The sequence below is a fragment of the Elephas maximus genome, chromosome 19 (assembly GCF_024166365.1).
Source record: "Elephas maximus indicus isolate mEleMax1 chromosome 19, mEleMax1 primary haplotype, whole genome shotgun sequence".
NCBI lineage: Eukaryota > Metazoa > Chordata > Mammalia > Proboscidea > Elephantidae > Elephas > Elephas maximus.
In genome coordinates, this window is record NC_064837.1 from 54,827,201 (window position 1) to 54,852,141 (window position 24,941).

The 24,941-nt window shown below is 45.1% G+C and overlaps 2 protein-coding genes across 7 annotated transcripts in view; both read left to right on the top strand.

The window, feature by feature from the left end:
* The first annotated feature begins 1,717 nt into the window (after window positions 1–1,717).
* Window positions 1,718–21,613, top strand: LOC126062726 (translational activator of cytochrome c oxidase 1). Of its 3 annotated transcripts, XR_007514129.1 has the most exons (7): window positions 1,718–2,179; window positions 7,649–7,755; window positions 9,148–9,275; window positions 9,802–9,979; window positions 10,289–10,595; window positions 20,920–21,057; window positions 21,186–21,613. XR_007514129.1 is itself a non-coding variant. In XM_049860527.1 (5 exons), the coding sequence occupies exons 1-5, from the start codon at window positions 1,900–1,902 to the stop codon at window positions 10,487–10,489; spliced, it is 894 nt and encodes a 297-aa protein (XP_049716484.1). In that variant the 5' UTR covers window positions 1,718–1,899; the 3' UTR covers window positions 10,490–15,383. The 3 variants fall into 3 exon arrangements, 1 of the variants encoding a protein (XP_049716484.1); XR_007514128.1 differs by having other exon boundaries at window positions 20,920–21,613; XM_049860527.1 differs by lacking the exons at window positions 20,920–21,057; window positions 21,186–21,613 and having other exon boundaries at window positions 10,289–15,383.
* Window positions 21,614–22,637: 1,024 nt separating this feature from the next.
* Window positions 22,638–24,941, top strand: part of MAP3K3 (mitogen-activated protein kinase kinase kinase 3) — a 60,760-nt gene continuing 58,456 nt past the window's right edge. For all 4 annotated transcript variants that reach the window (XM_049859129.1, XM_049859130.1, XM_049859131.1 and 1 more), the window contains exon 1: window positions 22,638–23,016. In XM_049859129.1, the coding sequence (XP_049715086.1) occupies window positions 23,013–23,016 (4 nt within the window). In that variant the 5' untranslated portion in view covers window positions 22,638–23,012. The remainder of the gene's footprint in view (window positions 23,017–24,941) is intronic.

Genomic DNA, 24,941 nt, shown 5'->3' on the forward strand with positions numbered 1-24,941 from the left:
ATGGATTCAGCAGGCAACCAAAAGAAAGAACTAAGAGACCTCCTGGAGGAAGATAAGATCTTGGAGGTAAAATTCCAAAGATTAATATACAGAGCTCTTCAAGAGATCAGGAAGGAGATCAGGCAAAACGCTGACCAAGCCAAGGAACACACAGACAAAGCAACAGAGGAACTTAACAAGGTTATACAAGAGCATAATGACAAGTTTAACAGGCTGCAAGAATCCATAGAGAGACAGCAAAAGATTAACAACAAAATTGCAGAATTAGACAACTCAATAGAAAGTCATAGGAGCAGAATTGAGGCAATGGAAGTCAGAATTAGTGAGACTGAAGATAAAGCACCTGACACCAATCTATATGACAAAAAATCAGGTTAAAGAATTTAAAAAAAATGAAGAAACCCTAAGAATTATGTGGGACTCTATCAAGAGGAATGACTTACGAGTGATTGGAGTACCAGAACAGGTCGGGATAACGGAAAATAGAATTGTTGAAGATTTGTTGGCAGAAAACTTCTCTGATACTGTGAAAGATGAGCCAGTATTTATCCAAGAAGCTCATTGAACCCCACATGGAGTAGATCCCAAAAGAAAGTCAAGAAGACATATTAAAACTAAACTTGCCAAAACCAAATGTAAAGAGAGAATTTTAAGAGCAGCTAGGGATAAATGACAAGTCATCTACAAAGGAGAGTCAGTAAGACTAAGCTCTGCTACTCAGTAGAAACCATGCAGGCAAGAAGGCAATGGGATGACATATATACAGCCTTGAAGAAAAAAATTGCCAGCCAAGAATTATATATCCAACAAAGCTGTCTCTCAAATATGATGGTGAAATTAGGGCATTACCAGACAAAACAGAAGTTAAATAAATTTGTAAAAACCAAACCAAAATTACAAGAAATACTAAAGAGATGAAAGCAAGGAAGGAAGAAAGAAAAAAAGAAAGACTGAAGAGAGTCCTCCAGTTAGAGAATCAGTTGTTACCCAAGACCAGAACACAGGACTGAACAACCAGGTATCAACTCAGACAGGGAAGTCACAAAAATAAAGCTAGAACACTGAAAATAGCGAAACAGAGACATCAATATGTAAAAGAAAACAACATTAAAACAGAATGCTTTTCTGATCATCCTCCCTCTCCTGAATGGGGTGTCTCACTCAAATGTGCCTCAAGCCATCTTTTGCATTTGGGGACTTAATCACTATACTGCCATTTAGACAAGACTTTATTACTTTAAAGTGCCAAGGACTTATTTTGTATTTTCAATCCTCCTGTGTTGGTGAAATAAGTAGTAGCATCCTTATTTAGAGATAGGGAAGAAAAAGTTCAGAGACTAAATGATTAGGCAAATGGGGGACAAATCACATCTCTGGGCAGCAGTTTCTTTTCTTTACCTGTAAAACGAGGAGATTGAACTGCATATCCCATTGCAACAACAGCAAAGCATTGATCATTCCGGACCTGCTCAAAGTTGGGAAAAAATTGGTAAGCTGTATCAGTTTCATACCTTAGATACGAGCTCTAGTATAAACTCATCCTAGATCATTGTGGGAAATAACGTCTGGAGCCCTCCCAGGCAACCGGGAAGGATCGAGCACGGTGTCCCTTCTCCACCTGGGAACGAGTACAGTGCGGCGGCGGAACAGACTTTGCCGGCCGTGGGGACGTGTTTTTGGAACGGACCCGGGAAAGGAAGTATGCTGCACCGCCGAGGGGCCCCGCCCCAGGCTGCCGCGGGACGGTGAAGGGTCGACTGCGGTCCACCTGTCCCCGGCAAACCTGAGCCTTCGGGCCTCAAGTGACTGGCCGAGGCGGCCGTGGACTCCGGGCCCGCGGGCAGGACAGGCTGCCCTTGGCCACTGTTATTTGCAGGCTGCAGCCCAGGGTCTTCCCCGATGGCGGTCTGGGCTGCCGCCAGCCTGGGCAGGGCTGCTGTCCGCTTCATGCGGGCGCGAGGCCCCAGGGCCCCGGCGGCTTTTCCGCGGCTTCCCCCGCCCTGCCAGCCCGAGCGCCGGGGCAGCTGCCCAGCTCCCGGCAGGACGCTGCACCTCACTGCGGCGGCCCTCGCCGGGCACAACAAGTGGTCCAAAGTCCGGCATGTCAAGGGCCCCAAGGACGCCGAAAGGAGCCGCATCTTTTCCAGGCTGTCGCTGAGCATCCGCCTGGCGATTAAAGGTGAGAGCCTAACAGCCACCCACTTCAGGTGGGTACTGGTCACCGCTACCCTCTCCGTGCCTTCTCTGTGCCCCAGGCCATGCCCCAGGGTTCACCCAGTTAAACCAAAACCAAACCCACTGCCGTCGAGTTGATTCCGACTCATAGCGACCCTATAGAACAGAGTGGAACTGCCCCATATGGTTTCCAGGGAGCGGCTGATGGATTCGAACTGCTGACCTTTTGGTTAGCAGTCCACAACTCTTAACCACTGCATCCCCAAGGCTCTTTCTCACCCATTACCTAGTCGTTATTCCCTTTTCTTTCCCCAGTGCCCATCAATGTCCACCTCATAAACCCTCAAAACAGCTACCTACATGGGCTGTACCCATTCACCCTTTCAAGACTAACCATCTGCCAGCTTTCAGAGAGGAAACTGCTTTTAGAAAGATAAGACGGTAAATGTGACTTCATCCCAGTCTGTAGCTAGATATTTCATAGAAACAGACCTTAGGAGTAAGGTCAGATGTGTACCTCTCCGGAAAAGGTTACCCAAACCCTCTGCAGCCACCTCTGGTAGCATATAGGTGGGGCCAGGGACATTGAGTAAAGCTGTTACTTGCCTAGACCCTAGTTTGGTTCATTAGGGTTTCCTGGGACACACACCCTTAAAAGATAAGTTTGGTTCTATGTCTTTTCTCAGTTGTGTAATCACCCTAAAAAAGAGGTTTTTTTTTTTTTTTGCTTGTTTGTTTGTTTGAGTTTGCGTTTAGTGTCAGACACCCGTATGAGTGGAGGAAAAGTCCTGTAAAAAGCATGGACTTTGGAATGAGGAAGATTTCATTTCTGTCATTAACAGTATGACCTTGAGAACGTGGCTTAACCTTGCTGAGTTTCAGTGTCTTTATCTGTAAAACAGGGATAATGCCCACCTTCAGGTAGTTTCTGGCACATAATAGACATTCACTAGGTGTTCATTTACCCCTAAAACTTTTCACTTGGTTTCTTCTATTTAAATTCTTGATATTGAGTTTGACCAACACTATTGTGTGTTTATTCTGTGCCAGGCACTGGTAATACAAAGATGATGAGACAAAGCCCTACCTCAGAGACAGTGAGCATGATTAGAATGTCGTGTGAGCATTTCAGTAATTATACACAAAGTAGTGGAGTCAGAGCAGGGAGTATTAATAAGTCAAGGAGACATTGGTACCATCTGCATCCCTTCCCTCTTCATCTGACAGCGAAGTGTTGCTTGCTGAAACCTAACGGAAAGATACGCATCCTTTAAAGTAAATGAGAAACTTCCAAAATACTATCCTGCATAAACACTGGATACAACTTTCTAAACTAACTGACAGATAAGTGGTGTGGCAACCTGCCACTGTTTTGACTGGGGCGTTAGGTAAAACCAAAAACCCAAACCAAACCCATTGCCATCGAGTCCATTTTGACTCATGGCGACCCTATAGGACAGTGGAACTGCCCTATACGGTTGCCAAAGCTGTAACCTTTATGAAACCACACTGCCACATCTTTCTCCTGTGGAGTGGCTAGTAGTTTTGACCCACTGACATTTCAGTTAGTAGCTGAGTGCTTAACTATTGCACCACCACAGTGCCTTGGGGAGATGTGGGATTAAGAAAAGGGACATTATTGTTGTTAGATGCTGTCGAGTCAGTTCTGACTCAAAACAACCCCGTATAAAACAGAATGAAACACTGCCCAGTCCTGTGCCATCCTCACAATCGTTGCTATGATTGAGCCCATTGTTGCAGCCACTGTGTCACTCCATCTCATTGAAGGTCTTCCTCTTTTTTCACTGACCCTCTGCTTAACCAAGCATGATGTCCTTCTCCAGGGACTGATCCCTCTTGATTGCATGTCCAAAGTACCTGAGATGAAGTCTCGCCATTCTCACTTCTAAGGAACATTCTGGCTGCACTTCTTCCAGGACAGATTTGTTCATTATTCTGGCAGTCCATGGCACATTCGATATTTTTTGCCAATACCATAATTCAAAGGCATTAATCCTTCTTCAGTCTTCCGTATTTGTTGTCCAGCTTTCACATGCATATGATGCGATTGAAAATACCATGGTTTGGGTCAGGTGCACCTTAGTCTTCAAGATGACATCTTTGCTCTTCAACACTTTGAAGAGGTCCTTTGCAGCAGATTTGCCCGGTGCAATGTGTCTTTTGATTTCCTGGCTGCTGCTTCCATAGGTGTTGATTGTGGACCCAAGTAAAATGAAATCCTTGACAACTTCTGTCTTTTCTCTGTTTATCATGATGATGTTTATCGGTCCAGTTGTGAGAATTTTTGTTTTCTTTATGTTGAGGTGCAATCCATACTGAAGGCTGTGGTCTTTGATCTTCATTGGTAAGTACTTCAAGTCCTCTTCACTTTCAGCAAGCAAGTCTGTGTCATCTGCTTAATGCAGGGTGTTAATGAGTCTTCCTCCAATCCTGATGCTGCATTCTTCTTCATATAGTCTAGCTTCTCGGATTATTTGCTCAGCATGCAGATTGAATGGGTATAGTGAAAAGATATAACCCTGATGCACACCTTTCCAGATTTTAAACCATGCAGTATCCCCTTGTTCTGTTTGAACTACTGCCTCTTGGTCTATGTATAGGTTCCTCATGAGCACAATTAAGTGTTCTGGAATTCCCGTTCTTTGCAGTGTTATCTATAATTTGTTACACCCACACAGTCAAATACCTTTGTGTAGTCAGTAAAATACAGGTAGACATCTTTCTGGTAGTCTCTGCTTTCAGCTAAGATCCATCTGACATCAACAATGATAACCCCGGTTCCACCTTCTCTTCTTCTGAATCCAGCAGAAATTTCTGGCAGTTCTCTGTTGATGTACTGCTACAGCCGTGTTTGAATAATCTCCAGCAAAATTTTAACTGCATATAACATTAATGATATTGTTTGATAATTTCTGCATTCTGTTGAATCAGAGCACAAATATGGATCTCTTCCAGTCGGTTGGTTAGGTAGCTGTGTTCCAAATTTCTTGGCATAGACGAGTGAGCATTTCCAACATTGCATCCATTTGTTGAAATATCTCAATTGGTAATTTGTCAATTCCTGGATCGTTGTTTTTCACCAGAGATTTCAGTGCAGCTTGGAATTCTTCCTTTAGTACCATTGGTTCTTGATTATACACTACCCCTGAGATGGTTGAATGTTGACCAGTTCTTTCTGGTACAGTGACTCTGTGTATTCTTTCCATCTTCTTTTGATGCTTCCTGTATCGCTCAGTATTTTGCCCATAGAATCCTTCACTATTGCAACTTGAGGCTTGAATTTTTTCTTCAGTTCTTTCAGCTTGAGAAATGACGAGTGTGTTCTTCTCTTTGGGTTTTCTAGGTCCAGGCCTTCTCACATTTCATTATAACACTTTGTCTTCTTGAGCCACCCTTTGAAATCTTCTGTTCAGCTCTTTTACGTCGTCATTTCTTCCATTTGTATTAGCTATTCTGTGTTCAGAAGCAAGTTTCAGAGTCTCTTCTGATATGCATTTTGGTGTTTTCTTTCTTTCCTGTCTTATGACCTTTTGCTTTCTTCTACAACTCTTCTGGTCTTTGGTCATTAGTGTTCAGTGCGTCCTATCTGTTCTTGAGATGCTCTCTAAATTCGGGTGGGATATACTCAAGGTGGTACTTTGGCTCTTGTAGACTTGTTTTAATTTTCTTTAACTTCAACTTGAACATGCTTATAAGCAATTGATGGTCTGTTCTGCAGTCGGCCCATAGCCTTGTTCTAACTGATGATATTTAGCTTCTTCTGTCGTCTCTTTGCACAGATATAGTCGATTTGATTCTTTTGTATTCCATCCAGCGAGGTCCACGTGTATAGTCACTGTTTGTGTTTTTTAAAAAAGGTGTTTGCAATGAGTACGTTGTTGGTCTTGCAAAATTCTATATTGCTGAACAATGTGTGTATAAATATTTGTATGAGAAACTAACAAAGTGTAAACTTTCACTTAAAGCATGTCATGGATTGAATTATGTCCCCCCCAAAATGTGTGTATCAATTTAGCCAGGCCATGATTCCTGATATTGTGTGATTTTCCTATATGTTGTAAATCCTGCCTCTATGATGTTAACGAGGGAGGTTGGAAGGCAGTTGTGTAAGTGAGGCAGGAGTCAATCTACAAGATTGGATTGTGTCTTGAGGCCATCTCTTGAGATACAAAAGAAAGAAGCAAGCAGAGAGACAGAGACTTCATACCACCAAGAAACCAGTACCAGGAGCAGAGTGTATCCTTTGGACCCAGGGTCCCCGCGCCTGAGAAGCTCTTCGACTGGGGGAAAATTGAGGACAAGGACCTTTGTCCAGAGCTGACTGAGACGGAAAGCCTTCGCCTGGAGCCAACGCCCTGAATTTGGACTTTTAGCCTACTTTACTGTGAGGAAATAAATTTTTCTTTGTTAAAGCCATCCACTTGCGATATTTCTGTTATAACAGCACTAGATAGCTAAGACAAAGCACAATTAAAAAAAAAAAACAAAACTATATTGCTATCTCCAGCATTGTTTCTGTCACCAAGGCCATATTTTCCAACTACCAATCCTTGTTCTTTTTCCAACTTTTGCTTTCCAATCACCAGTACTTATCAATGCATCCTGATTGCATGTTTGATCAATTTCAGACTGCAGAAGTTGGTAAAATCATCAGTTTCCTCATCTCTGGCATTAATGGTTGGTGGGTAAATTTGAATAATAGTTGTATTAACTAGTCTTTCTTGTAGGTGTATGGATATTTTCCTTTCAGTGACAGCATTGTACATCAGTATAGATCTTGAAATATTCTTTTTGATGATGAATGCGATGCCATTCCTCTTCAATTTGTATTCCTGGCATAGTAGACCCTATGATTGTCCAACTCAAAATGGCCAATACCAGTCCATTTCAGCTCACTAATGCCTAGTGTGTCAATCTTTATGCGTTCCATTTCATTTTTGATGACTTCTGATTTTCCTAGATTCATACTTTGTACATTCCATGTTCCTATTATTAATGGATTTTTTTTCTCATTTTGAGTTGTGCCACATCAGCAAATGAATGTCCCAAAAGCTTTACTCCATTCACATCATTAAGGTCAACTGTCCTTTGAGGAGGCAGCTTTTCCCCAGTCATATTTCGAGTGCCTTCTGACCTGAGGGGCTCATCTTACGGCACTGTTCTGCTGCTGTTCCCAAGGTTTTCACGCCAGTCTTTTTAGAAATAGATTGTTTTTATTTTTTCAGATCCTTCACCCTAGTGTTAGTCAAGAAGCTCAGCTAAAACCTGTGCACCAGGGATGACCCTGCTCTTTTTTTAATTACTGGTGGCGTAGCTTCCAGCATCACAGCAACATGCAAGCCACACAGTACGATGAATGGACAGACAAGTGATGGGGAAAGGAACTGACAATCCCTTAATTATTTCAAGCTGTAATGAGATATTTTCACCTACTCTTTTCTCCTTATCTCAGAGGGAGGTCCCAACCCTGAGGTCAACAGCAACCTGGCAAACATCTTAGAGGTGTGTCGCAGCAAGCACATGCCCAAGTCAACGATTGAGGCATCTCTGAAAATGGAGGTGTGTCATTTTTAGTTCGACGTTCTTGTTATTGATCACAGTCCCCACAGGGTCCCTGTCTGGAAGGCTACCAAACACTCCTTTAATTATCAAAAGATTTGCAATGAGGTTGACACCTTCAACCCAGAGGCTCTGGGGGCTCTATGTCCTTGGCCATTGGTTGCAGGAGCACAGTCAGGAATAGGATGGATGAACAGTGTCCTGAGCCATCAGCCTTAGGACTGCTCAGCCCATTTGTGAGGAGATGGGTAGAAGAAAGGGCACAGTATGGGGAAAGCCCTGATACTAGGTTGAGGAATGATTTGTTTTTCATTTCTAGATGTGTATGCCTGAAGGAGAAAAGACAATAGAAAAAGAAAGGGTCCAGGTGATAGGGATGGGGGGAGGGACAAGGATGCAGAATCCTGGTGTAGGAATTGCCTTCAAACCCAGATGATAGGACACTTCTGGGACAAGTAGGAAGAGTCTGAGGAAGCAGTCTTCTTAACAGTTAATGGTTACTGAGCGCTTACTCTGGGCCAAGCACTTGGATAAGAATTGTATGTATATTATTGAATCTGTAAAACAATTTTAAGTTGAAACTGAGGCACAGAAAGGTAAGGTGATTTGTCCAGGGTTACATAGAAAATGACAGACTTGAAACCAGACAGAGTCCAGAGCTTATGCCCTAACCAGCATGTGCAGATAAGGTGATGGAGACAGAAAGAAGGTCATCCCTTGCCTGGTGGCCCTTTATTTCCTTTGTGATAGAGGAAGGGAGACATCATCAATTGAGAGTTCCTGGGAAGACAGCAGAGCAGTGTGGTTGGAGAGAGTGGTGAAGATCTAGATGCGGGGACAAGGGATGAGGAGAAGGCATGGAGGATCCAAACGAGGTTGGTCACCAGACTTTTTGATTGTTAATTTGAATTTTGTGACCATGCTATTTTTAGCAGCATTTATGATAAGGCCCAGGTGTGTGATTTTTCCCACAGCAGTACTCAGCAGCCCCGGGGTAGAAGCAAAGCAGATAGATGAACAGATGGAGGCAGAGCTGAGACTTCATAGGTGGGTTTCCTGCAGAAGGAGGTGTAGGAGGGGGAGTCTTGGTGAGGGTGACTGAGGGTAGATGTGGCATTCAGCTGGTTAGGAGAGAAAGCAAAGCTGGGAGCCTGATTAGTTGTTCAGGGACCAGGGGAACATTCACTTCCAAGTAGGAGGTTGTACTTGCAATGACCTCAAAAGTTGGTCCCAAGGGCCTCCTTTCAGAGGGTGGGGACAAAAATAAAGACTTGAAAGCCGAGGCATTAAGCCAGCCATTGAGGGAGTCAACTTTGTGGTACCTGCAGTTAAGGACTGGCATGCTAGAGGGAATCGGGAAATGGGAAGATGTGTTTGTGTTGTTTATTGCAGAGAACCAAGGACATTTATTTGCTTTATGGGGGTCGAGGCCCTGGTGGCTCTTCTTTGCTCATTGAGGTGTTATCTAACAGTGGCTCCAAGTGCCTTTCGGACATCAGGCGTATCCTGAACAAGAATGGGTATGTGAATGTGTAGGGGAGGTATGGGGGGGGGGCGGGGGATGAAGCCTATAGGCTCTAATTCTGTGCAAAGGAAGCACTGTTGCTTCCTAATGGTGTTTCCATTTTTAAGCACACTTAATCCTTAACAGAATCCAAATGGTATAATTTAATTTCTCTGATGGGTTCTAGACTAGGAAGGATACAGAAGACTTGTTCATCAGGTATAGAAGGGGATCTTTGTCCTGTTATCCCATCTGTAGCCATATCATGTCCAGGTGTTAAAATATGCCACTGGGACTAGAGTCTTAATGGCACAAGGAAATCCTGAGCAAAGTCTTTGCATCCTCCAAACTCCAATCAGGGCAGAAAATAGAGAATAGGGATATTCATGGACTAGCCTCTTGCCCAAAAGTGACTTTGTCTTCTCCAGGAAGAAAGCAGCTCCATATCTGTGCATCCTCCAGAGGCTGGGTGGGACAGAGACAGGGTTAGAATGTTGTGCTTGGTGGAGGAGTGTCTAAAGGCCCATTTCCTTTCCTGTCAGAGGAATGATGGCAGAAGGAGCTCGTCACTCCTTTGACAAAAAGGGAGTGGTCGTGGTTGGCGTGGAAGACAGAGAGAAGAAAGCTGTGAACCTAGAGCGCGCCCTGGAGCTGGCAATCGAAGCAGGAGCTGAGGATGTTATAGAAACTGAAGACGAAGAGGAAAAAAACATTTTTAAAGTGAGTACAAAGCCTATGTGTTTGGCAGGTTCCAAGAGGGCCTTACTAGACACGTGAAGGCATGCTTCTCTCGATTTCCTTCTTCCTGCACCCTAGGTACACGTCAGACAAAAAGCTCACACACTGCACAGACATTTATTAAGCGAATATTGGGTAAGGCCTACTCTGCTGAGATTGATGAGAAGGATTCAGAAAATTGAAAAAGATGTCCTGCCAGTTAAGAGCTTAAACTCAGTAATCTATTACAGTAGCTTCTTTTAGACTTGTTAGCTCCTGGCTCCTCACCTGCTGATCTCCCTTTATTTCCAGTTTATTTGTGATGCCTCTTCACTGCATCAAGTGAGGAAGAAGCTGGACTCCCTGGGCTTGTGTTCTGTGTCCTGTATGCTAGAGTTCATCCCCAACACCAAGGTGCAGCTGGCTGACCATGACCTGGAGCGGGCCGCCCATCTCATCCAGGCTCTTGGCAGCCACGAGGACGTGATCCAAGTCTACGACAACATTGAGTAACCTGGCTGTATGTGCTCCAGGCTCCTTCCTAGGCAAATGGCAGCCCATCATGGAGCAAGGGCTTCCGCAGTGCCTCTGAGACTGAAGCAGTAGAGGAGCCTTACAGGTTAGGAGGCATAAGGCCGGGATCTGCGGCCCTGAGGGCAAAGGACTCTCCACACGTCCATGGGGCCTCGTTGTCAGATCTGCTGGTGACTCAGCCCTTCTGGATGAGCCTCCCTGCCCTCATGCAGGGTGGTGCCAGCTGGTCAGGCTCTGATTGCGGGAGGTTGACCCTTACAGGGATGAGCTTGTGGATGCCCTGCGGGCCCGTGTACTGGAAACTGCTCTTAAAGAATAAGTGATTGTTAATGATTGCTGCATTACTGTTATATGGCCCTTGGGTTTTTCTGGGTTTGTTTCCAGCTATTGAGACCCTCTTGACTTCCTTTCAAGTTTATAGGCTTAATCCTACAATTTCAATCCTGAGACTCTTGTTTATTTTTTTTTGATTGGCCATAGAAATGTAGCTCTTTTCAGGTACTCTGTGGTTTAATGCTGCTCTAATGGCCTAAACCTGCCATTCATACATGCAGTAATATTTTTTAAACACTTACTATGTACACCTACCAGGAACTGTAGTTACCTAGAGCACAAGCTGTTCAACTGGTGCCCTGTCTTAGATGCTGCCCCAAGACATAGGACCTCAGAGGAAAGAAAGACCCAGGACTGCCCTTCTCTGGGACTGTTACAGGACAGTGTGAGCTTCCTTGTTTTCTTTGTGTGGCCACTGTGCCCTTCCTCACCAGAGAGCTTTATGTGCCAACCCAGTAGGAAATCAAGGGCCAACGATGAGGGACTCTCTGGGCCCTGCTTTGCTGGGGCCCCTGTGTGTTCTGAGATTGGTCAGAGTGAGCCTTTTAGCAGGTTGGGCTGTTCTCAGGAAGGGCTACATGAAGCTAGGTTTGAATGATCCTTGGCCCCCAGGATGCTCAACCCTAGCTCATTTTCATCCCTGATGCCACATGACAGGCACTGGGAACTGGAGAGGAAATAAGAACAGAGGGAAGGGCAAAGGGCTGAGTCAGAAGCCTGGCCAGGAGGGAAATAGGGCCCTTGGTGCCTTTTGCTCCTAATAGTCACTTCTGGATTAAGAGAAGCCAGAAGCACTAAACATCTGTGCCAGAGCCCATCTGGCATGTCAGGCTAGAGGCATCAGGGGCTTTTTGATCCCTGTCATTCACCTACTTATAAGTTGTTGGAGCCATTTCTGAGCTCAGGGTAATTTTCCTGAAGGAGCCTCAGGTAAGTGAGCATGGAAAGGAACTAAAACCAAATTGGCTGCAAATAACAACTTTAGCTCTGGAAAAAAAAGATTATTAATTCCACAGGGACTTAACAGCTGGTGAGCGAGGACTAGGGTAAAACCAGTGAAATAATCATGATCATGCCCTATACTCCTATACTACATTTCATAATCATAGTACTGCCTGGGATTTCTTGTAGCTGATGACTCATCCAAATATCCCAATTAAAAATTACCTGTAGTCTTCAGCAATAGCCTATCTTTAACACAGGCCAACTTAAAGTTGCTTAAAGCAGTAATATATGCTGCTTCATAATTTATAAGATACTTTCATATGTTATTTGATTTGATTTTCACAACAAACATATTAACTAGGCAGGCTGAGTGTTTTCTGCACAGATGACCTCATACCAAGCAAATGAGAACAGGTCTAATACTGCATCTTATACTGATAAACTTTGGTTTATAAAATGGCTGTTTTGAAAGGGTTGAATATAAATTAATTCGACGAAATCAGATAATTTAACCTGTACTAAGGGAGCTTGCTCTGGAAAGGAACTTGGTTGCTTGTGTGATAGTCCTCCTCTGTGATGCAGTTAACAAGCTCGGCTGATAACTGAAAGGTTGATGGTTTGGAGGTTCAAGTCCACCCAGATGTGCCTTGGAAGAAAAGCCTATGGATCTGCTTTTGAAAGGTCACAGCCTTGAAAACCCTGTGGAGCATAGTTCTACTGTGACTCACATGGGGTCACCATGAGTTGGAATCAACTCTAGGGCAACTGGTTTAGTCTGATAGGATTTGTTAATATGGACTCTCATGTAACCAGTTTTCTTACAATCAAGGCATGCTTGCAGTACTGCATAGTGGGGCTCCTGTGATGATGGCTCTGCACTGACCCCTGGTGGTGGCCTGCAGTCTTTTATGGGAAAGGTGAAAATAAAACCTTACATGAGCCTGCCTGTTCTGTTGCCTCTAGATCTGGTAAGGAGAACCTTAGCTACACAGGTTTTAAAGAATGGCTATATCCATATGATGGGGTATTACACGGCCACTAAAAATTATTTTTCAAAGAATATTTCAGACCAGAGGAAATGTTTACAATATAATGTTAAGTGGAAAAAAGGTACAAAACTGTATGTATCCAAACCAAACAAACTCGTTGCCCTCGAGTTGATGCTAACTCATAGCGACCCTATAGGACAGAGCAGAACTGCCCCCTAGGGTTTCCAAGGAGTTGCTGGTGGATTTGAACTGCCCACCTTTTTGTTAGCAGCCAAGTTCTTAACTATTGTGCCACCAGGGCTCTGAGATACACATATATAATATTATATATATGACTTTTTAAAAAAGACTCAAAGGAAATGTATCAAAATATCAAAACTGATTATCTGTGGATGGTAATGTTATGACTGAGTTTTATTTTCTATAATCATATATTTTTATCAGGGAAAAAAATTTTTTTTAATAGCCGTGTTATTGCCCAACTAGGGAGACAGCAGCTGAGCGCTTGGCAGGTAGGCTCACGTTAAAGTCAGAGGAATGAGGTCACTATGGGGTTGCCTTTGCCTTATCTTTGGTCACTGTCTTAGCAACACAAGTCCCAAGGTCTGGGGCTCACTTTCAGGCATCCTTTCGGTGGAATGGCGGTATCTGTGACAGGCTCTGTCCACAGCTTTGACTCTTACTAGAAGCACTGGCGTGGTGTGTAGCCACCATCCCTCGGCCACAGCCCCGGCTGAATGGAACAGGGACAGTGGGGGCTCTGCCTCCATCCAGCTGTGGAAATTATTACTTCCCCCCCCCGCCCCAAAACTTAAAGCAGTCAGTAAAGCTTCAAACTCTAAGCATCCCCTGTGCTTAGAAAGTACTGTGATAGATCCCATGTTAGTCTTCGCTGAAATCACTATATTCCATGCCCAGCCAGTGAATAGGATAGCAGTTTTTATTTTTTCTTCTTTTTAATCTTTTTTTTTTTTCTGGTCTATGCCAAACAGGTAACATTTGTTGATAGTTTTTAAAAAAAGTCAAACCTTAAGGAGATATATAACAAATTGAAGTCCTACCTGATCCTATCTCATAAGAAATAACCACTGTTAACAACCTACCCTATATTTTTCTCATTCTGTTCTCTGGAACCAATCTGCTAAGGAACAAATTCTGGCTCTGCCAATGACTACCAACCTTGGACAAGAATTTAACTTCTCTGTACCTGTTTCCTCATCTGTTAAATGGGGGTATTAATCCTACCTATTTCATAGGGTTGTTTTGAGAAATAAGTTAATAAATGTTAAACACTTAAAATAGTGCCCAGTAACAGCAAGTGTTCAATAAATGTTGGCCTTTTCCCCGTTAAATATGAATGAAATTTTTTTCTTAAATATGATCACTGTATACATTTCTGCTTTATAATCTAGTTTTTTTTTCAGTGTTGTTGTTTTGTTTTTACTGCACAATATATCCTAGACACCTTTTGGTACCAGTACAGAGAAGTCCACTTCGTTCTTTTCAGCAGCTACATAGTATTTTATTATATTGATGTACCATAATTTATTGAATTAGCCTCTTATCAATGGACATTTGGATTGGTTTGGATTGTCTGTCTTACAAAAGACGCTGCAGTGAACATTCCCCCCCCCTTTTTTTTTTGTTGTGCTTTAAGTGAAAGTTTACAAATGAAGTCAGTCTGTCATACAAAAACTTATATACACCTTGCTATGTATTCCTAGCTGCTCTCCCGCTAATGAGACAGCACACTCCTCTCCACCCTGTATTCCCGTGTCCATTCAACCAGCTCCTGTCCCCCTCTGCCTTCTCATCTCACCTCCAGACAGGAGCTGCTCACATAGTCTCATGTGTCTACTTGAGCCAAGAAGTCTTTAAGATAAATTTATAGAAGTGGAATTTCAAAATGAAAAGGCGGTTTTTTGTTTGTTTGTTTAGAAGTAAATGTTGATAATTTATAAGACATTATGGTTGCAAAATTCTTCAATGAGGTGTACATTATCCCTTGACAACTCAGGTAAACTAACCAGCTAAACTGATAATGTGAATATGTTCTACTTTACCTCTGAATTAGAATTTTTCTTATCAAATCAGGTAATTGTTGGTTTATTTTTTATACCAAATCCATTGAGCTATCTCTAAGAGAATTTATTCATTTGTATGCACTGCCCCCTGTGGTGTCCAAATGTCCCCATGTTGTTGAGGGGAAAAAAAGTTGTAAAGTGTGCAGCCTGGTGTGTGTTTGGGTCACCTGATGGAACTGGTACTCCCTGAGGCCCTGAGTCCTGGGGCAGGTCATGATTCTTGGGGTTAGATGGGCTCAGGTGCTTAACCAGGGCATCTACTCAGTACAAACCAAGGGGAAGGCCTTGAGAAGGGCATAGCCCAGCTGAGAGGCTTCACACAGGAGAATGAATTGTGGGGAGAAAGTGACATAGAAAGAGAAGATAAAATAGCTAGAAGGGCTCACTCATGGAAATTACATTCAAGTGCTAACATCCCCATTTGAGGTTCCCTTATTCAACAAATATTTGTGTATTTTTTGAATGTACTATGCAGGGAGCCCTGGTGGCACAATGGTTAAGTGCTCAGCTGCTAACCAAAATGTTGACGGTTTGAACCCAATAGCAGCTCCATGGAAGAAAAGACCTGGCGATCAGCTCGCATGAAGATTTCAGCCTAAGAAACCTTATGGGGCAGTTCTACTCTCCCTACAGGGTTGCTATGATTCTCAATCCAGTGGATGGCACACAACAACAACATGCAAGATGCTAGGCACACTAATTTGAGTAAGATACAGCTTCTGCCTTTAAGCTTACTTTCTTAAAGGCAATTACAATAGAGGAGGACAAGTGCTTTACTGAGGAAAGTACTAGGTGCTTGAGAGCACATCAGAGGACATTAACCCAGGTTTGAGTTGCCGGGAAAGCTTTCTGAAGGGAATGATGTTTAAACTTAGCTCTTCCCTGACAGAATGGGCTGGGGGGAAGGAGTGGAAGAGGAGAAAGTTCCAAACAGGAAATAGCACATCCAGAGGTGTAGAGGCAAGAGAGGCATATTTGAGGAATTGCCTGTGGTTCAGAATGAATGGAGCAAAGAATTTGAATGATGCGGTCAGTGGAAGTAGGAAATGGAAAGACTTGTGGCTGGAAAAGAAGGAATGGACTGAGTCCTGAAGGGCCTTCTTAGCTACAGTCACATATTTGACTTTATCCTTAGGGCAATGGGAAACTATACAGTTTTTGAGTGGGGTATGACAGAATTAGGTGTCAGATTCCAAGTAAGAAGTTTTGGTGGTTTGAACTAGGATGGTGGAGCTAGGGACAGGGAAGCATGGACAGATAGGAGACATGGTCAAGATTGACTGTGGAGGAACATCAATAGAGAGGAAGTGTTCTCTGATAACTCAAAGGTATCCAACTTGGGGAACTGGATGGACAGAGGAAATCTAGAACTATAGAGGAAAACGATGTTTGGGTTTGAATGTTGTAAAAATGGTGCAGTGGAGGCATCTGATCTCCTCTAACTTCGTAAGGGGGAAGGATAATCAAGATCAACAACCCAAGGCTGACTCCTACGAGGCAGAGTTCACACATGCCTCCTCTCTCCACCATTTTTACCAATTCTGACACCAACTGTGCCTCCCATGACACTGTCTACTTCTGTGCTGGGTTTGATAATCATTATAATGGCCACACAGAACTAACAGACAATACTCATGATTATGGCGTTTATTAAGGAAGTGACAGGTTACAGTTCAGGTTCAGGAATGCTCAGGACATAGTTCTTCCATCAGGACAGCCTCTTCTTAGCCGTGCCGCAGGCATACCTCTCTCTGGCCCCTTGGCCTCTGCCCTACTCAAACAAGCATTACAAAGCTCTTTTAGCTCTGCTGATAAGCGCCCAGAGGCCTCCCGCTCCGCCGGTAAGCCCCTGCCAGAAGGCACTCAGCTCTAGCTCAATGGATTGGCAAACCTAGCTCCCTTCACCAAGTGCCCGGAGACACCCTACTTTGCCAGCAAGCCTCCTGCCCAAAGGCACTCAGCTTTCTCTCTCCATGGGCTGGGAAGCCCACCACGCTGTCACCTGCTGGTCTCTCCTGTTGCTGTTTCTCTGCTACCACTTCTCACAGTCTTCAGTGTTTCAGCTCTCTCTCTGTCTCCAGGTACCAGGAGCTTCTCAGTGCAGGGATCCTTAGTTCAAAGTATGTGCTCCACTCTTGGCCCTTCTTCCTTGATGGTGGTGAGATCCTTTCCTTGCCTCTGGAATGGCTCATTCTTAAGCCTAGCGGGATGGCAAAACTGACCAATCCCCTTAGCGGGCCACAATTATTTTATTTGCACCGTCCCACCCAATTGCTTTGGTGGGAGTTACAAGACCATGGTGAGAAAGGCCACACAAAAGCAAGCCATCGCACCACAGACATGTAGAATTTGAGGTGCTTGTGGGATACTATCCCAAGAGGTGATGCCTCTGAAGCACAGAACAAAGACCCAAATTAGACATGTAGTTCAGATTCAGCAGTCCTCAGCACATAGGATTACTGAAACATGGCTGGGTAAGGGATAGACAATGGAAACAAGACTCACAAAGAAGGCAGTGGCTGGAAAGGTAGAAGGAAAGCCATAAGGCTCTTCAGCTACAGACTTAGGTAGTTGTATTGCAGTTCTGGAATAATTCATTCATTTATTCAATGTGTTTCAATGGAGCATCTGTTCTATGGAAGGTACTATTCTAAGTGCTGATGATTCAGCAATGACTAGGACGTTGCCGTTCCTGTGCAGTTTATGTCTGTTCTAATTGGAATAAAGACAAACAAGTAACCAAATACATAATTTCAGATACTATGAATGAAAATAAGAGAGAATATGGGGATACAGAATGATGGAGGGGAGAGAGGCTATTTTGGATGGGGTAGTTAGGAAAGACTTCTCTTAAGATTTGACGTGTGAGCAGAGACTTGAATAAAGTACAGAATGAGTCATGGGAACACCTTGGGGAAGAGCATTCCAGGCAGAGGAAACAGCAAGTACAAAGGCCCTGAGGTGAAAAAAAGCTTGGTAGTTTCAAAGAATAATGAGGTCACTGTGGCTGGAGGACAATGATTGAGGGAGAGAGTGGTAGGAACGATGTCAGAGAGGATGGCTAGGGCCAGCTTCTGTTGGGCCTGGTGGGCTATGACAGAGGGTTTGGGTTTTAGTCTAAGTATGATGGGAAGCTATTGGAGGGTTGACAGTAGGAGATTAACATGATTTTTTTTTTTATTGTGCTTTAAGTGTAAGTTTACAAATCAAGTCAGTTTCTCATACAAAAACTTATATACACCTTGCTATATACTCCTAGTTGCTTTCCCCCTGATGAGACAGCACATTCCTTCCCTCTACCCTGTGTTTCCGTGTTCATTCAGCCAGCTTCTGTCCCCCTCGGCCTTCACATCTCCCCTCTAGACAGGAGCTGCCCGGGTAGTCTCATGTGTCTACTTTATCCAAGAAGCCCACTTCTCACCAGTATTATTTTCTATCTTATAGTCCAGTCCAATCCCTGTCTGCAGAGTTGGCTTCGAGAATGGTTCCTGTCTTGGGCTAACAGAAGGTCTGGGGACCACGACCTCTGGGGCCGCTCTGGTCTCAGTCAGACCATTAAGTCTGTTCTTTTTACAAGAATTTGGGGTCTGCATCCCACGCTCTCCTGCTCCTTCAGGGATTCTCTGTTGTGCTTCCCTGTCATGGCAGTCATCGGTTGTAGCTGGGCACCATCTAGTTCTTCTGGTCTCAGGCTGATGCAGTCTTTGTAGTCAGACTCTTGGGCTCATACTTACCTTGTGTCTTTGGTATTTTTCATTCTCCTTTGCTCCAGGTGGGTTGAGACAAATTGTTGCACCTTAGATGGCTGCTTGCTAGCATTTAAGACTCCAGATGCCACTCTCCAAAATGGGATTGAGAATGTTTTCTTAATAGTTTTTATCATTCCAATTGACCTAGATGTCCCCTGAAACCACGGTCCCCAAACCCCCGCCCCTGCTACTCTGGCCTTCGAAGTGTTCAATTTATTCAGGAAACTTCTTTATTTTTGGTATAATCCAGTTGTGCTAACCTCTCCTGTATTGTGTGTTGTCCATCCTTTTACCTAAATTAGTTCCTGTCTGCTATCTAATTAGTAAATCCCCACTCTACCTCCCCCCTCTCATAACCATCAAAGAATATTTTCTTCTCCGCTTAAACTATTTCTTGAGTTCTTATAATAGTGGTCTCATACAATATTTGTCCTTTTGCAACTAATTTCACTCAGCATAATGCCTTCCAGGTTCCTCCATGTTATGAAATGTTTCACAGATTCATCATAGTTCTTTATCGATGCATAGTATTCCACTGTGTGAATATACCATAATTTATTTATCCATTGATGGGCACCTTGGTTGCTTCCATCATTTTGCTATTGTAAACAGTGCTGCAGTGAACATGGGCATGCATATATCTGTTCGTGTAAAGGCTCTTATTTCTCTAAGATATATTCCAAGGAGTGGGATTGCTGGCTCTTACGGTAGTTCTATTTCTAGCTCTTTATGGAAGCACCAAATCAATTTCCAAAGTGGTTGTACTATTTTACATTCCCACTAGCTGTGTATAAGTGTTCCAGTCTCTCCACAACCTCTCCGACATTTACTATTTTGTGTTTTTTGGATTAATGCCAGCCTTGTTGGAGTGAGATGAAATCTCATTGTAGTTTTGATTTGCATTTCCCTTATGGCTAATGATCGTGAGCATTTTCTCATGTATCTGTTAGCTACCTGAATGTCTTCTTTAGTGAAGTGCCTGTTCATATTCTTTGCCCATTTTTTAATTGGGTTGTCTTTTTGTTGCTGAGTTTTCGCAGTAACATGTAGATTTTAGAGATCAGGCATTGACTGGAAATATCATAGCTAAGAACTTTTTTCCCAGTCTGTAGGTAATCTTTTTACTCTTTTGGTGAAGTCTTTGGGTGAGCATAGGTGTTTAACTGTTAGGAACTCCCAGTTACCTAATTCCTTTTTTGCTGCTTTTGCAGTTCTAGTAATGTTTTGTACACTGTTTATGCTATGTATTAGGGCTCCTAGTGTTGTTCCTATTTTTTTCTTCCATGAACTTTATCATTTTAGATTTTATATTTAGGTGAGAGTAACATAATCTTAATTACGTTTTACAAGGATCACTTTGGCTGCTGTGTGAGAATCATTTGTTGGGCGGCCAAAGAGGAGACAGGGAGACCAGTTAAGAGTCTACACAGTCATCCAGGAGAGAGACAATGACAGGTTGGGCTAGGGTGGTGATGGTAGAGTGAGAAGTGGTTGGATTTGGGATGTGTTTAGAAACTAGAGCTGAAAAGTTCTGTTGAATGATTGGATATATGAGGTATTAGGGAAAGAGAAGGGAGCCCTGGTGGTACAATGGTTAAGCACTTGACTGCTCACAGAAAGGTTAGCAGTTCAAACCCACCAGTGGCTCCACAGGAGAAAGGCCCAGTGATCTGCTTCTGTAAAGATTACAGCTTAGGAAGCTCTGTGGGGCAGTTCTACTCTGTCACATAGTGTCACTGTGAGTCAGAATCAACTCTACAGCACACCACAGCCACAACAGGGAAAGAGAAGAATCAAGGAAGACTCCTCCTAAGCCTGTAGTTTAACAATTGGGAAATAGAGAAGCAGATTTTTTATGGTTTTGTGTGTGTGTGTTTTGCGGGGGGCGGGGGGGAACCAAGAGTTCTGTGTTGAACATGTTAAATTGGAGATGAGTATAAGACATTCCAAGAGAAGCTGCCAAATAAGTCTTGGAGTGGCTACTAGATTACCACTGGCATAAATGTCTGTCATTTTTTTATATTTATCTTGCAAGTCAATAAATTTAAGGGTCTGATCTGGGCCTGGGCTTGCAGATTGTGACCTCTAGCATTGGCCTAGTGCACACATTCTCAGTGAGGACTATGTCATCCCGCAACAGGGTGAAGATTGATTTTAAGGGATGAAAAAATCTTACATATTTCAATGGGGTGTAGCTCTCTAAAAGCTCATCCCTACCTGACAAAATCTTACTCTTTAGTATTTATCTTGTTAAAAAGAATTTAAATTTAATTAAGTAACTTTAATTTTTTTTTTTTTTTTTTCTTTAGCAGGGGAGGTGATAATGAAGGTTGAGAAACATTGGCCTAATGCAAGAACATGGTCTTTGGGAGTCAGACCTGGTATGAATCCTGGCTTCACTGTGACCTTAGCCATGTTACTTGATTGCTGAGCTTCACTTTCATCATGTAAATGCCAATATTATTACTTGCCTCAGAGTTATTAGAAGCATTGAATGAGTTGAAATGCCTGGCATATAGTAAATGACTGACACATATTTATTTTCTCTCCCTTTTACTCTATCTCCCCTTCCCAGATAAGAGAGATTATTATAGGTAAGGAACTACAATAAACTCGGGTAGGCATCGAATCAAGTGGGAAGATGACAGACATAAAATCTTGTTGGGGGGAAAAAATTAACAAGACAAGGTGACTGAGTATGTGTGTGAAGAGGGGGGACCAAGATAATTCTAAGGGAATTGACACTCAAGGTAAAGCCACCACTACAGGTTCTTAGCTGACAGCTGAAAATGGCACCTGGGCGTGATTATTCTGGCATCTGATTCAGATTACATTGGAACTGGGACCAGAAGAAGGGAGCCATATTGACTGTGATTATGAAATGTTGAATGAGGGATTGGGGAAAATTATGGTCACTCTCTATTTTGAAATATCATGCAGCCAGTACAATTGTTTTGGAACAATATTTAGTGACATGGAAGAACACACTATAATAAAATGTAAGCAGACTATGAAACCATTTTTGTCAAATGCTGTATATCTAGGTAGGAAATCTATTTTTAAAATTATCTTTTAAAAAAAATAGTTTATTTACTTTAAAATTTTTTTCTACAAAGACCTTGTGTTGCTTTTGTGACCAGGAAAAAATAGTTATTTTCCGAAAGACCCTGGCTTTGCCACTTACTGGTTGCACCCTGGCCAGCAGCTTGGACTCACAGATTTCCAAGCACCCACATTCCTGCACTATCCCAGCCTCTCGGGCTTGAGGAACGTAGGCTGGAGGGTGTGGTCCTGGAGGTATGAGATCCAGGAAAAGGGGGACAGTGGCGAGGTCGCCCCTGCCTCTGGGCAAGAGCTACGTCTGGATCGGAAGACAAACCAGGGGATGGGGTGGCAAGGGTAGCCACAGAGCCAGAAGCCTCCCCAGTTATTACGCGCCGGGTGCTAGGCACAGGGAGGGGCGGGGCGCCGGCCTCGGGAAGCGTCAGGGCCGCGGCGGCCGCGGAGGACCTGGAGGGCATGAGGCCCGAGGGCCCCTTCAGCCTCCTTCCCCTAGCTCCAGCCCTAAAGTAGCCGGTGGGGAACCGCGCCAGCCCGCGCGCCCGCCGACAGGTCAGTGACTGACGGGATGTGGGAATGTGGGCGGAGCCTCACGCTCGAGCCGTGATTGGAGCAACCAACACCTCCCGGAGACTGGGAGAGGGATGCGAAGAGGCGGGTGCTCCGAGCCTTCTATGTGATTGGTTGGCAGAGGAAGGAGTCGGGCGCTGTCTCGATGATTGACGGAGGGAGACGGTCCTAGGAAACCGCCTTGGCTTCGCCCATTGGCATCCTGCGAGAGTAGGCGGGACTGGCTCATCGTGTGGTGCTGATGATTAGCTGGCGGTTGAGAGTGAGGGTGTTGGGAGGGAGCCCCGAGAGGCAGGGGCGGAGCAGAGGACTTCCTCCTAGTTATTGGGCGGTGAAGTGAGTGGGGGCGGTGCGAAGGTCCAGCGGCTGCCTGGGATTGGCGAGCGCTGGGGTGAGTGACAGACAGGGGGCGAGCTGCGCGACCAGCGGTTTGTTTTTCGGAGCGTTCCTGAGGTGGAGAACGGTGGCCCGACTGAGCGACTGCGGGACTGAGGGACTTGCGGCCAGGCGGGCCGAGCGCCGCCGCCGAGGCCGGGCTGGGTCGAGCCGAGGAGCGCCGGGGATGTAGCGGGCCGCCCTGCCCATGCCACAGCGCCCGGCCGCGGGCGGAGCCGGAGCCGGAGCCTGGGGAGGCGGCGGGGGCCCCGAGCGCAGCCCGCGCCCCCCGCGCGGAGCCAGGCCCGCTGCCGTCCCCGCCGCCCGGGCCCCCGGCATGCAGCCCCGGCTGCGGAGGTGACACTCCTGGGTCCGAGCCGCCTCCGCCATCGCCACCATGGGTGAGTGTCGCCACCGCCCCGGCCTGTGCCCGCGCTGCTCCGCGTCGCCCCGCCCCGCCCGACCCGGGGGGAGGAGGACCCTGGGCCGCCGCCTGACAGGCATGGACCGCCCGCCCGGCCCCGGCTGCCGGCCGCCCGCCCGCCTGCCCGCTCGCTCGCTCGCGGGTCGGCGGCCCGGGCGGGGGTTCTGGCGCCCCAACCCGCCGGGGCGGCCCGGCCGGCCGAGCCCACTTGGCAGCTCTCCTTCCGGGCCGCGCGGCGGGCGCATCCCGGGGAAGGGCGGCGGGGAGCCCGGGCTCGGGCTCGGTGGGGCAGGCAGCCCGCGCTGGCCCGGGCGAGCCGGAGCGCGAGCCCGAGGGTGGGGGAGCGAGATCGCAGTGTGGGCCCGGGCTGGAGGCTGGTGCAGGCCCAGCTGCTGTTGTGTCTTTTCCTTGATTTGCTTTTTTTTCCTGCCTGTGTCATTTCCTTCCCTTTGCTCACACAGGCCGGCCTGTGAGCGCTCCCGGGGCTTGCTCTGGAGCCCTGTGCGCGCCCCAGCGCAGGGGGAGGGCGTGTGGGGAGACAGGCTGGGAGGCGATCGCAGCGCGAATCCCTGCTATCAGCGGCGCTGTTGAGAAATGCGTGCAGCACGCAGATTGCTGGAGGTTAGGCACTGGTCGAGTGCTGCCAGTTATAACTCATATCCTACTTTTTGAAAAATCCAGTTTCAGTGTTTTACACCCGTTATTTTTATCTTGCCATATCACTGAAGTTATGTAACTTTTGAAACATTGGCTGCACAAAAGAATCTCCATGAAGGTATTTCCTTTTTATCTATACTTGCAAGTTCTGCTGTGAAGATGGAATCTAAGAAAAGCTTTTACTGTCTTCCACACGTAACATTTGAACTGAATTGTATTTCATGTCCTTTCTGGTAACTTAACAAATGACTATTGGACTAGATTAAGAAGCAAGCAATACTTTAGATGTACTTCGCTTCTTGTTGGGACGGCTGTTGTGATGCTGTTGCCTACAAAAAAAAGTCACAAGTTATTAAAAATATTTGGTATTGCCCTAAGTAATAGAGGGGTCAACTTCAGTGAAATGATCGTTTGCAAAGCTGTTCATTGCTTCTGTGAAGTGTCCCTTTTGAAGAGGGAACATTCATGTTGGCTTTGCCTCCTAGCAAGGTCGAGTCATTTTTATAGGAGGTTAAGTGTATGCTCTGTCACACTGGCCAGATAGTCTTTTGTGGGCCATCTCTGCAGTGGCTCTGAATGAGTTGCCTTGTTCTATTTCATACTGCCCCTCGTACAGTATGGGAAGGGTTTGTTCATTTGCTGGGCTTACTGTTTCCTTCCCATGCTTTATTTCAGAAATGCCTACTTTTCTGGGGCAAGTTCTCCTTCGAGGCCTTCTACCCCCAGAAAAACAAAGCCCATTGCCATGGAGTCGATTCCAACTCATATCGACCCTATAAGACAGAGTAGAACTGTCCCATAGGGTTTTAAGGAGCAGCTGGTGGATTCGAACTGCCAACCCTTTGGTTAGCAGCAGATCTCTTAACCACTGTGCCCCCAGGGCTCCTCTCCTATGAGAATAGGCATAAAAGGAACTCACTAAGGCCTGGTATTTAAATAAATAATTCACCAAATATTTATCTATTATTTACTATAAATGGGGCACAGGAATTCTTGTCTCTTCTACAGACCACAGCATTTATCCACAACATTTATCTTGCATTATGGAATTTGGTGATTGAACTAAATCTTTGAAATGATTTGGGAACTTACACATGGGGTCTTCATGAGTCGGAATCGACTCGATGGCAACTGATGACAACATTGTGAAATAGGTACTAGTAAGTTGTTTTCCTCTCTGTCCGGTGGAGGCAGCCTGTTTTTGATGTTATGTGTGAAATACTCGAGGGTGTGCAGACCTCCCAC

Excerpts from the sequence above, each read along its gene's own strand:
- LOC126062726 (XM_049860527.1), top strand. The coding sequence starts at position 1,900 with ATGGCGGTCTGGGCTGCCGCCAGCCTGGGCAGGGCTGCTGTCCGCTTC. Across the intron at positions 2,180-7,648 it reads CATCCGCCTGGCGATTAAAG|AGGGAGGTCCCAACCCTGAG; the intron begins GTGAGAGCCTAA and ends TCCTTATCTCAG. Across the intron at positions 9,276-9,801 it reads CGTATCCTGAACAAGAATGG|AGGAATGATGGCAGAAGGAG; the intron begins GTATGTGAATGT and ends CTTTCCTGTCAG.